We start from the raw sequence: 12796 nt of genomic DNA, 5'->3' as shown, positions 1-12796 counted from the left end.
AGATACTTAATTTTAAAGACCAATGAAAGGATGAGGAGAATGATTGAGAGTTGGTTCTGAGAATTGATGGGAAGCAAGTTGTTAGAGGCTTTATTCAGAACTCTGGAGGACATGTTTGGGATCAAGTGAGATACTTTTCCATTGGTAATCGAAATTGAGTAGCAGAGGTGGCTGAGCTTCAAAATCCTGTGCAGAGGAAAAAGTCAAGAAGAGGGGGAGGATTTGAGCAGTGAGTCATGGGTGGAGCAAAGTAAGAATTTCGGATGCAGTGAAGTTTAGAGTTTTTTAGCTAAGAAATTGGCAGAACAAAGCAGAAAATGAATTAGTAATGGGGGAAGTAACCCTGCTCATGGGATATCTGCCAGAATGATACTGCTGTGTGAGAACAAGAGTAAAGGAAACAGATGTTGAGAGCAAGCCAGGACTAGAGTTGGCAGGCTGGATATTGTGACAGGATAAAAAAGCAAAGCAGTAAAACATGGAGAAGAATGAATTACAGAGAGAATTAATAAGAGGGAAGAAGAGAGGGATCAGAGGGCTGAGAGCAGAAGAGCATCATCATTGTTGGTGAGTGGGAAAAAGGCAAACTATAAGAAAATGGAAAGAAGGAGGTGGTAGCCAGGCAGTGCTGGATGTGAGTGATTGAAGGGAAAATTTTGTATACAAAGATCAGGAAGAAGTGTTTTGCCACTGACTGAGGTAGAAGCTTTTTCTTTTTTTTTTTTTTAGTTTAATGAGTGGCAGGTGAGAAGTTGAGTGAGACATGAAGATGAGAAGTTACCTTACTATGAGGGATTATATAAATCAGGGGGTGGTTCTTGTACCTCCTCTTCATGGACATACTGATTAGATGCATTATTTGTTAGATGCAGAATTCAGGTGAATAAACTCTTCCAGACTTGCCCTGGTTATGTTGGAAACAAAAGTTGAATGCCTTCCCAAAACTGGGCCTTGAGAAGGCATCAACAGCAGGCTGGAAGTTCAGGGCATCTATGAAGTCCAAGGCATCAAGTTGGGGAGGAGAGATTTAGGTAAGGAATATAGCCTGTGTGGGTTGATTGTTATCTTCAGTTGAGGCTCTGCTACAAAAAATGAGCTCTGAACTTCAGATTATCAATGTGGAAATCAAAATTGCTAAAAATGACTAATATTCTAGAAAGCATCAGGAGTGTGTTCTCTGACGATGATTAGCTTGCTATCTAGACTAATAGCTGCTGAATGTTATTAGTGATTCCTGCTACATGTTCAGTGGCTCTAAAGCAGCACTGGTTATGATAATTTGCCATACTTATTCTTTCCAATACTTTCAAATTGTTTCTATATATATATACACCTAACACTGTTCAAATGTTCACTAGTCAAAGAATTTCTAACATGTTTAGCTTGGGGATTTTGTGTCACATTTTGTCTTTTACTATTTGATTAGTGATTTCTGTGCTCAATTTAATCACAGTAAAACTTGGAGTTTGTTGGCATGAAGTTTAACGTTGATAAAGCGTGTGTTGTTCATCAGAGAGATGGCATTACCTTCCTGCCAACTACTATGTGTGAGTGTGTGTTGAAATTTTTCAAGGTGATAGAAGCACAGGAGAAAAAAACAAATCTTTGACCTTTCAAACTCACACTTACCACTCTTCACTATAGGTTGGACACCACTGCATGAAGCTTGTAATGTCGGTTACTACGATGTTGCTAAAGTCCTGATAGCAGCGGGAGCCGATGTGAACACACAGGGCTTGGATGATGACACGCCACTTCATGATTCTGCTAGTAGTGGGCATAGAAATGTGAGTTTGCTGAGAGAGTGGGAGAGGACTAAATAAGTGGCTTGAAATGCTCTGTCTTTACAACAAATCCTAACTGTCCTGATTACTCTCATATGGTTTAATAATTCTGCTTCTGCTGGTTTGGGGGCATCTTAAAGTTGTTTCGCTTTTCTTTGTTTCATCTTGCTTTTCATCCTATTTCAGTTGCCAACTATTTTCTACCAGTATCTGTTTTCTTCAGTATTAAGAGCTTTTACTTTTTAAATAAATAAACATTTTATTGACTTTTTGTTTTAAGCGAGACTTCTACTGTATAGAATTCTCAAAAGAAAAATGTCTCCAAACAGAATACTGTTTGGGGAAATTTTTTTCTTTCTGTACATATAGGAAGGTAAAATATGCTTTTTATATATATATATCAAGTATTTTTATATATATGTAAAATATTTAAAGTTGTATACCCTACATTTATTTTTATATATTTGTTCATGAACTTTGAAATAGAGCATTGATGTATATATATTCTTTATTTTTGAAAAAAAATTACCAATAACCTAGCAGAGAAGATAAATGGAGCACTTCAGGTATTTTACAGTAATTTCTGAAATTGTTCTTGTTTTCTGCAACCTAGATGCAGAAATGACTGTGCTCTCCTTTTATGTCTCTTTTATTTCATTACTTCATGTGTGATCAGCTATATAAAGTTAAAAATAGAAACTATCCCTTATGTATACCTTCCAAACAAGACGTTCAGTTTGAAACGATATTCTGGAAAGGGTAGAGAAAATAATTATGATAATCTGATTGTGAAATTCTTATTAACTATTTAGTACCTGTTTCTTATGGGTATCTAAACAAAAGTTGGGTCTTTAGATTGAACTTGCATAAAATTGTGGTAGAGATTTGGAGAACACGACCTCTTGCTGGTCTGGTATCAGTATACATATCTGTGACCATCTCACTACATTACGTATGAGAAAAATTCTGAAGTTTCATGTTACCGTATCACACTCTACTGAATTTCCCCACTCTTAGCATGTAGGAATGAAAAAAAGTAATTAATACTGGATACTATGCTGAAAATGTGGTGGCCTTGGTATCATTGTAGCTTTGACAATGGTTTTTTTCCCCTGATGGTAGAGAAGTTGATGGTTTTGCTGTATTGTATTCAGTTGGGGATGGGGGTAGTTTGCTCCTCCAATAAGATGCTTGGATCTCTGTCAGGGCTTTTCTCAAATGCTGTGGAAACCAATAGTACTGCTACTTGGAAAAACTTTTCCTGTTCCTTAGAGTTAAGTGCTAAAAAATCTGGAGCAAGGGGGTGAATTGAATGCAGAGGAGTAGAGAGCTTGGTAGGTGAGCAACCACGTGAATTGTGTGAGGAACTGCTAGAACAGCAAGAACAAAAGGCCACTGTTGTTTATTTTTATGATGATGTTAGTCTGTGTAACAGAACAACTTTCTTTAGTCTTCCCTATTATATTACCTCTTTTAATGAGCAGATTATCAATACCTGGACTTTGCATTCTAGTTGCTGAAGTTTTGCTTTGCAGTCTCAATTTAATAGGTAGGAGTTTAGGATTGCGTATCACGTTATCCACACTTTGTGTGCAATGGAAGGTTTTTTTGCTGGTCAAGTAACATGTTGTGGAAAACTTAAAAGTTAATTTATTTAATGCTGCAGATTGTGAAGCTGTTGCTTCGACATGGTGGAAATCCATTTCAAGCCAATAAGCATGGGGAGAGACCGGTTGATGTTGCTGAAACTGAAGAGTTGGAAATGCTATTGAAAAGGGAGGTGCCCATCTCTGATGATGAGGACAGTTGCTCAGGTAAAAGTAGCCATTTAATTGCATACTTCAGTTGCATTAGTTAACCTGAAGTTAGGTGATATTAATCTTTTATATAGTGTTAGCTGTTAAGAGTTGCTGCAGGTAGCAGTTGCTATTGCTAAGGTTGTTTTCCACTTTAAGTTTTAGAGGTAGTTTTCAAATCTTTCAGTTGAATTATCTGCAATATTTATTCTGATTTGGTTTTTTTTCTTTTCTCTCTCTCTCTCTTTAATAAGCCTTTCCCGTTCTCCAAATCAACCCTACTTCGGAATGGTGGTTTTACCAGAGAAAGATACAGAGAAAGTAGCACATTTATTATGATACAAAGTGGTTTCTGAGAGGTCTTCTTGGGGGGAAATATCCCTAAAGTCACTTATTTCACACCCTTAGTAGATGAATCAGTGTCTCACATGGGTGTAACTTAGTTACACTTAGTCAGTAAAAAGTCCCTGCCAGTGGGTGAATCACTGGTTTGTGAACGTGACCAGATAGTAGCTTGCTTACATGGAGGCAGTAATTCTTGGCCCCTACTGTATTTCTGCAGATTAAGGAGCAGGTATCACCTCTTGGGGCACAGAAAGAGCTGTTATCTCCTTGGAAGCAAAAGATTCTTGATCATGAGTAACTTGCTCGAGTGCCAGGGAGGAACTTTTCCTTCTGCTTTTCACAGAGTCTTCAGCAATTCAGGTTCTTTTGAATAAAAGAAATGAGGTGGATTGAAAACTGGCTGAATGGCCAAGCCCAGAGGGTGGTGATCAGTGGCACAAAATGCCCTTGCGTCAAAGAAGGCCAGTGGTATCCAGGGCTGCATTAGGAGTGTTGCTAGCAGGTCGAGGGAGGTGATCCTTCCCCTCTGCTCAGCACTGGTGAGACCACAGCTGGAGTGCTGGATCCTGCTCTGGGCTCTCCATTATAAGAGAGACATGGACATTCTGGAGAGAGTCCAGTGGAGGGCCGGAAAGGTGGTGAAGGGACTGGAGCATCTGTCCTGTGAGAAGAGTCTGAAAGAGCTGGGGCTGCTCAGCCTGGAGAAGAGAAGGCTCAGGCAGATCTTACCAATGTGTACAAATACCTACAGGGAGGGTGCAAAGAGGACAGAGCCAGGCTCCTTCCAGTGGTGCCCAGCAACAGGACCAGAGGCAATGGACACAAACTGAAGCACAGGACATTCCCTCTGAACAGCTGGAAACATTTTTTCCCTGTGAGGATGACTGAGCACTGGCACAGGTTGCCCAGGGAGGCTGTGGGGTCTCCATTCATGGAGATACTCAAAAGCCGCCTGGACATGGTCCTGGGCAGCTGGCTCTGGGTGGCCTTGCCTGAGCAGGGGTGTTGGACAAGGTAACCTCCAGAGGTCCCTTCCAACCTCAGCCATTCTGTGAAAGTTACATGAGGGAGAGCATCTTGTCACATGATTGTTAAAATCATTTCCTTTTTCCCTGACAATAAAAAAAACCCCAAAACCAACCCAACTAAACAAATGAACAGAAAGACCCCAAAACCAACCCCCTAGGAATGTTTTCTATTCAAGGTTTCGCTATACTTCAAGCAAAAAAAAAAAAAAAGTCATATTGCCCTGTGTAGAGCTAATAATGATGTAAACTTTTTTGGCATTAGAAGAATAGCCTGAAATACAGTGCATAGTAGTTCTTTTTTTAAGGGACCGTCATGGCATTGCTCCACAGAATCTACTTAAGCTTAGCCAAATCATTAATCTTAAGAAAAATATTTTTACATATGCATAATAGAAACTTGTTACTATTTAGCAATTGATTCCTCAACAGTTGTCTGTGTAGGGTATTGCTTAGTTTCCATGGGCTGGTTTCCAAGAGGAGCAGAATGTTCTCTGCAGTTTCTCAAGCAGTCAGGATTAGAGAATATGTGATCCGTCTCCTGTACTTCCATTGCTTTACCTTTGGTCATTAAGGAGTAAGCTCTCTGATGTGTTTGCAATGGGGAAAGACTGTTAAGAGCAAAATAAATAGGGACATGAAAGAGAGAAGCAGAAACTACCTTGTAGGAAAAGGGTGAAGGGAAGGCACAGGCAAGTTACAAGGAGTGGTTAGAGTTAAGGCAGGAAGATGATGGCATGTATATATGAGAGAGGGAGGGGAATACATAAAAAACTGGTAGCACAGAATTAATTAATATGTTCTGGGTGCTACACATAATATAGAAGATATAAGGGACTTCTGGAATCTATTTTGTTGATACTGTCTTGTTGAATACAAAGTAGTGGAGAAGCCTGCTGTCAAGGTAAGTGTCTTCTTAACCATTGTATACTGGCAGTTAGTCCACAGAGAATCCTACTGGAAATGAGGGGGAATCTTGCAGCAGAACATACATTTTTTTTCCTCATTCAAACTTTTAATGCATTGAAATTGCTTCATCACTTTCCTTACACTATTATTTCAAACTCTTCTCTTACTTTTTATTCAGTATGTTAAATCTCTAGTCCATGGTGCTGAATATTACCACATTCAGTTCTTTTTAAAAAACAAACTTAGAGGTTCAGCTGAAGAGACTTGACTTGGAACCTTATTTGGAGGGAACAATACATCCAGAAATACTTTTTAAAGATTTTGGAGTTCTAGATCTTCATATGATCAGGTGGTGATCCCTATGTTTCCTAAAATTTAATTTGAGGAACAGTTGAGAGGTTTCCATTTTGGACTTGGAAGTCCAGGACCTCCAGTACAACATACTTGCTCCGTGCTATGCACTCATATAGCAGAGACCAGTTGCAGTGAATTACAGCATAGTCTACTTAGGCTGTCTGTATAAGGTGCATAAAGATTCATGAGGGAATTTCTTTACATGAGGAACTTCTTGTCTTTTAAGAATAAAAGCTTATCTGCCGTTGAAACATGACCAGATAGTTCACGTGGAGGAACATAGTTTAGTTGTTAAAGAGTATAAGAGTTGATAAATTTCTAGAGGAATGAGTCATCATAGTAGGATGTTCTTGAGAAAGGTTATGCAGGAATTATGCATAATAGATGCGGGTTACAAAATTTAAAGTAATTAGATTGGGACATAAATGCTAATTAATATTTTTACATACCTGAGTGAGAGCTCAGTGTGGGGAGCACTTTGGTTTCATGACCATTCGTTTTCTCTTAAAAAACTTAATTCTAGTGAGAAGGCTTATTGTGTGGTTTGAGTGGTTTTTTCTTTTTTCATTTGTATAGAAGTATGACTGCTGAACTGAACTATTTTGTCCTAAACTAAAGTGTAAAGAATCTCCCATCAATATTGACCTAATTTTTGATTTTCTTTCACTAGATTCTGAAGAAGCTCCATCTGTAAATCCTTCCAGTGTAGAGGGGAATATTGATTCAGAAGCAGAAAAGGACTCTGTAGCCAATGACAGCAAACAGATGGTCCCTAGTAAGGCACCACTTCCATCTGCTCTTGATGAGTATGAGTTTAAAGATGATGATGAAGATGAAATGAAAAAAATGATCGATGACAAACACATTCTTAGAAAAGACCTAAGGAAAGAGGATGAGACTGAAGTTGAAAAGAACAGCTTATTTGTGAAACAAGAAAAAGTTGTCTTTTCAAAATCATTTAAAAGCAAAAAGCAGAAATCATCTAGAGTTCTGTATTCAAGTTCTGAAAGTTCAGATGAAGAAATACTTCAGGACAAGAAGATAGTCTCTCCTTGCTCTATTTCAGAGACATCAAATTCTGATGTAAGAGTGAAGAAAGAATACGTGGTTACAAATGAACACAAGCAAAAAGGCAAAGTTAAAAGGAAAGTAAAAAATCAGAGCAAAAATAAAGAGAATCAAGAACTAAAGCAAGAAAAAGAAAATGCTAGAGTAACAAATATAGCTACTTCTGCGTTAGATTCTTTAGATAAAACCAGAGAGGAAGAAACCTTTAAGAAGGCTTTTACCCCAAAAGAAGATTCTTCTTTACATCTGTTTCATATCACTGCTGGCAAATCTCCAAAGCATCCCTGTGGATTAAGTGAAAAGCAATCAACACCATTAAAGCAAGAAAACACCAAAACTTGCTTATCACCAGGAGGTTCTGAAATAACATTGCAATCCGAATTAGTTCGGTATGATCACAACACTGAGTCTGAATATCTAGTAGAAAGTTCTAGTGGCAAATCTTGCAAGCACAAAGAAAAAAGCAAGCATCATCAGAAAGATTTTCACTTAGAATTTGGTGAAAAATCTAGTCCTAAAATTAAAGAGGAAGATAATAGCTCAACACTTGAGAATTCAGAGTATACTCTGAGAAAGATTGACAAGGAAGGTAAAACACTTAAAAAACATAAATTAAGGCACAAAGAAAGAGAAAAGGACAAGCACAAAAAGGAACAGGATGGGGAGAAGGAAAAACATAAACATAAAGATAATGTTAAAGAGGTTCAAAGAAGTATTGAGTTTGACAGAGAATTTTGGAAAGAGAACTTTTTCAAAAGTGATGAAAATGAAGATACGTTGTTAAATATAGAGCATGAATCTCTATCTTCAGACAGAAAATCAAAGCTAGAAAAAGCTGTGGCAAAAGAAGATAAGTTAGTTAAGGAGAGACAGTTCCAGAAAGAGAGAAATGCTAAAGAGGAGAGAGAGAAAGAGAAGAACAAAAAGGAAAATGAGAAGTTTCTCAAGGATGAAAAAATAAAAGACACAAAAGAAGAAAAAGAAATTATGCTGGCAGATAAAGAAATAGAATTGTTCTGCTTTGGTGTTAAAGATGAGGCAGCCAGCATGCATTTAACAGAAAAAGAAACAGATAGTGAAAAGCAGGAAAAGAATTTAAAGGAAAATAAAGAAAAGACTGAAAAGCGAACCTCAGCCAAAGATAAAGATGTTGAAAAGGTAGAAAGAAAAAATGGAGAAAAAGAGAAAAAGGTAAAACATGAATACAAGATGGAGAAAGAAAAATCAGAAGTAAATGAAAATTTAGAGAAAGTAAAAGAGAAGCCAAATTTCCAGCAAGCGGAAAGATGCCATAAGGAAAATGATAAAATAAAAAGCACAGGTACTCTTAAAAAACTCGATGACAAAGAAAGAAATAAAGAAAAAATTGATAAGAAGCATGATAAGGAAAAGGCTGATAAAGACAGACATTGGGCTGAAAGCAAAGAAAAACACTGTACTGAAAGAAAAGCCAAACAGTCTGAAAAAGAATCTGAATATACTAAATCAGAAAAGAATAGAACTAAAGACAAAGAAAAGGAACTTGAAAAAAAAGATAAATCCAAAGACAAGGAGATCTCAACAGCAGCAAACTCAAAACACATGCAAGAGGAAAGGAGATGCAGTATTACAGAAAGTAATAAACCAGTGCATGACAAGCTGTCATCTTCGAAAGAAAAAACGAAAGATGATTTGTTGAAAACTCCAGATGGTAGAGAGAAAGATAAAAAAGATAAAGATATAGACCGATACAAAGAGAGAGACAAGCATAAAGATAAACTGCATCAAAGTAGTTTACTTAAACTGAAACTTGAACATGAGAAACTTAAGCCTAAACCAGCTCCTGCACCAAAGGATGCTCGACCTAAAGAAAAAAGATTAGTCAATGATGATTTAATGCAAACTAGTTTTGAAAGAATGCTTAGCCTTAAAGATCTGGAAATAGAGCAGTGGCATAGAAAACATAAAGAAAAAATAAAACAGAAAGAAAAGGAACGTTTAAGAAACCGTGCTTGTTTAGAACTTAATAAGATGAAAGAAAAACCAAAACAGTCATTAGCTGAAGTAAAAAGCAAAGAACTGATTCGTTCAAAGAGCTCAGAATTGCCTGATGTTTGTATGAAAGAAAAACAGCAGAAAGACGCTACAAGTAATAGATCACAATCAGTAGATACGAGAAGTGTCAATGTTATAAAGCCTTCATTGGTTTTAGATAATTTAAATAGATCCCCCAAATCAGAAAGTGAAAAGACAGGTCTGAGCTCCAGATCAGTGTCTGTAGTTTCAGTTGCAAGCTCTGAGGATTCTTGCCATACCACAGTAACTACTCCAAGGCCTGTAGTCGAATATGATTCAGACTTCATGCTAGAAGGTTCTGATTCCCAAATGTCTTTTTCACAATCACCATTTTTGGCAAGTGCCAAATCACCAGCCCTTCTTGAAAAGGAGACGGATGGTCTTGCTGAGTTGCCAGATCGCATTAAGCCACCTTTCACAAACAGGCTTCCACCAACGTACATTAGATCAGCGTCTGTTGAAGATGTTAAACTGGTTTTAAATGAGTGTAGACCTGTTGTAGAGGTTCAAAGATGCAGCATGCCTGCTGCTGTTTCTGAACACAGCAAACAGCCTCGAATATCAGAAGAAAATAATCAGAATGCTCTTCCATCAGTTCAGACTTACGCTAGCACTTCTCCTAAACCAGAACTACCGTGTAGCGTGCTTGAAAGAGATTTTCAAAGTAGTATGTCAGGTTTGCAGTCAAACTTTACATCATCTCCAACTGGAGCTGTTAGCAGCAAGCAGCCAACGACGGGTACAAGTACTATTAAAAATACTGCTCAGATGAGCCCTTCAGAAGACTGTAACATGCATTTAGAGCCATGTAGTCAAAGTGGTGTGACTCAGCAAACCAAACCATGGGATGTGCCTTTTGACAGACTTAATTCATTAAACAATGAGTTTAACAGCTCTAGTTATGGTGTATCAGAGCAAGGTACTAACAGTGTTACAGCAGTGCATAATTCTGAAAACAGGTCATTAAAAGAACAACAGGTATCTGAATTTTTGCCTCAGCATGCTGAAATTAAGGGAAATTCTCAAGAACCTGCATCATTTCTGCCTTCACAGTCACCTTGTTCTTTATCTATCCAGCCAGTCTCAGATGTGTCTAAACACATTTCTTTACCAGGAATTACCAGTCAAGATTCATCATTTGTACAACAAAATCTAGTTCAAACTACAACTTCTGCTTTAGATACAGGTGCTACTAGTACCAGAGAGCTGGAAAATGCTTTCTTCCCTTCAAACATTAAGAAGGCTGATGCACCCATTGCTGTATATTCTGAGAGCTCTGTGAAGGATATTTCACAGAGCTATGAAAGGGTGAGTGATTTACCTACAGTCCCGTTAGAAAAAGATACTCCTGAAAGTGATAGCAGTTCACAATTAAACGTAAATTCGTATGCATTCAGTAAAATTGTTTGTAAGAATGCTCAGAGTGAAGTGGATAGTAACGCAGCAGATACTTCGGACTTCAGAAATGAAAAAGGCCAACAGGAAAAGTTGGTTTCAGTGCATGTTGTTGATAATAAAGCCGATGTTGATCTCTGTGAACTAAGTTCAGGAATATCAAAGGGAATTACAAACGAATCAGCTAATAAAAAACCCTGCACTGCAGACAGAGAAAATGTGTTGACAGATGAGCCACCACAGTACTCTTCTTTATCTAATTTGGAAAATAGTTCACAACAGATTACACAGGAAGAGGTGCATAAATACAGCCAGATAGTTAAACTAGAAGAAGAAATTGCTGAGGATCAGAAGGTGGAACAGCAAGAAGTACCTCAAAGAATTACAAGGAACAGAGCAAATATGCTTGCTAACCAGGGTAAGCAGAATCTTATTGGCTGCACGCAGACATCAGAAAAAGAGTCTGAATCGTCAGCATCTATGAAAGCAAGGATTAGATTAACTGAAGAGGATGATGCTCAGGTACATCATCCACGTAAAAGAAAGGTGTCGCGTGTGCCTCAGCCTGTGCAAGTGAACCCTTCTGTACTGCAGGCTAAGGAGAAAACCCAGCAGTCGCTGGCAGCTATTGTTGATTCTTTGAAACTTGAAGAGATTCAGCCATACAGTTCAGAGAGAGCAAACCCGTATTTTGAATACTTGCACATAAGAAAAAAAATAGAAGAGAAGCGTAAATTACTGTGCAGTGTTATTCCTCAGGCACCTCAATATTATGATGAATATGTGACCTTCAATGGCTCATACCTACTGGATGGCAATCCCTTGAGCAAGATATGCATCCCAACTGTAAGTAACATGGTCTTTAAATATATAGTACAATGAAAGGCACGTTTTGGTTTTATTTTTGTAACTCATATTCTTCCTAACTTGCTTCTGAATACTTGTGCTGAAAATAGTAATTTGACATATGTCAAATTAATATTGACCAGTAATATCGTATTTAAAAGCCCTGTTCAGTGGAAATACAAGCAGTGGTTTCACAGTCATTACAAGACAAACCATCATGTGTGACACCTGTAAAAGGCACGCAGACAAATACTATATTTCAAAGTACTTGCTACTGTAAAGTCTACCCTTTCAAAAGTGAAGTCAGTTGTTGAGAGCTTCTCTGAATTTCTGCTGGAAATAATTTGGTTAAAACTAATTATTCAAAGCTGTTTCATTTGGAGGGGGGTGGATGTGCAGTGCTTCAAAAAATTAAGTCCAGCGCCAGAAGTTTTAAGTAGGAGAGTGCCTACTAGCTATCTCCAATTCTCCTTAATACTCTAAGAGCATCAGGTGTAATCTGCTGTGTCTTGGCTTTTGTAATCCATCAATTTAAAGTCTTCTGAATTTTATTTACTAATGTGAAGTTCTTCTTCTTTTCACCAAAGAACATCCGTAATTCAGGGACTTTTGCTTAGTTCTAAGCTCTGCGTAGTTCTGACACAGGCATATTCCTGATGACAGCTGTGGAGGAGGTCTGTGCAACACAACATAATTGGCTTCAGTGCAGTTAATATTGCTGTTTGCTATGGAGGTGCCTCTCGAGGTGTCTCACAAGAACACAGTCTCTGCTGGTCTCTATTTTGAAGTCAGCATAATCATGGTAGCACTTGAATCGTACTTCCTTTCTTTGCTCCACAGCACACCGGATTTTGTGCTTATAGTTCTACATGGGGGAACAGAGGACACCTGAAATATTGTGCACTGAGGGTTTTCTCATGAGACCCCACCTGGAGTGCTGTGTTCAGCATAAGAAGGACATGGACCTGCTCAGGCAGCTCTAGAGGAGGGCCACGAAGATAATCAGGGGACTGGAGCACCTCCCCTGTGAGGACAGGGTGAGAGAGTTGGGGTTGTTCAGCCTAATTTTCTAGGCTCCAAAAAGGCTTCAGGGAGACCTTACAGCAGCCTTCCAGTACTTAAAGGGGGCCGACAGGAAAGATGGGGACGGACTCTTTATCAGGGAGTGTAGTGATAGGATGAGGGTTAATGGCTTTAAACTTCAAGAGAGTAGATTTAG

The 12796-nt window shown here is 38.2% G+C and overlaps 1 protein-coding gene across 7 annotated transcripts in view; it reads left to right on the top strand.

Moving 5' to 3' along the window:
- Nucleotides 1-12796, top strand: part of ANKRD12 (ankyrin repeat domain 12) — a 68581-nt gene that overhangs the window by 42515 nt on the left and 13270 nt on the right. For 6 of the 7 annotated variants that reach the window (XR_012630089.1, XM_074878323.1, XM_074878359.1 and 3 more), the window contains 3 exons: nucleotides 1645-1787; nucleotides 3451-3598; nucleotides 6884-11577. Coding sequence is in view for 6 of the 7 variants with exons in the window: in XM_074878323.1 (XP_074734424.1) it covers nucleotides 1645-1787; nucleotides 3451-3598; nucleotides 6884-11577 (4985 nt within the window). In the remaining variant the exon portion in view is untranslated. Of the gene's footprint in view, nucleotides 1-1644; nucleotides 1788-3450; nucleotides 3599-3918; nucleotides 5855-6883; nucleotides 11578-12796 lie in introns of those variants that run through there. The other variant, XM_074878368.1, reaches the window with a different exon arrangement.

This window comes from Strix uralensis, chromosome 1 (assembly GCF_047716275.1).
Source record: "Strix uralensis isolate ZFMK-TIS-50842 chromosome 1, bStrUra1, whole genome shotgun sequence".
NCBI classification, from domain to species: Eukaryota; Metazoa; Chordata; class Aves; order Strigiformes; family Strigidae; genus Strix; species Strix uralensis.
Note: the sequence above shows the minus strand (reverse complement) of the source record. Positions and strands in the feature narration are given on the sequence as shown.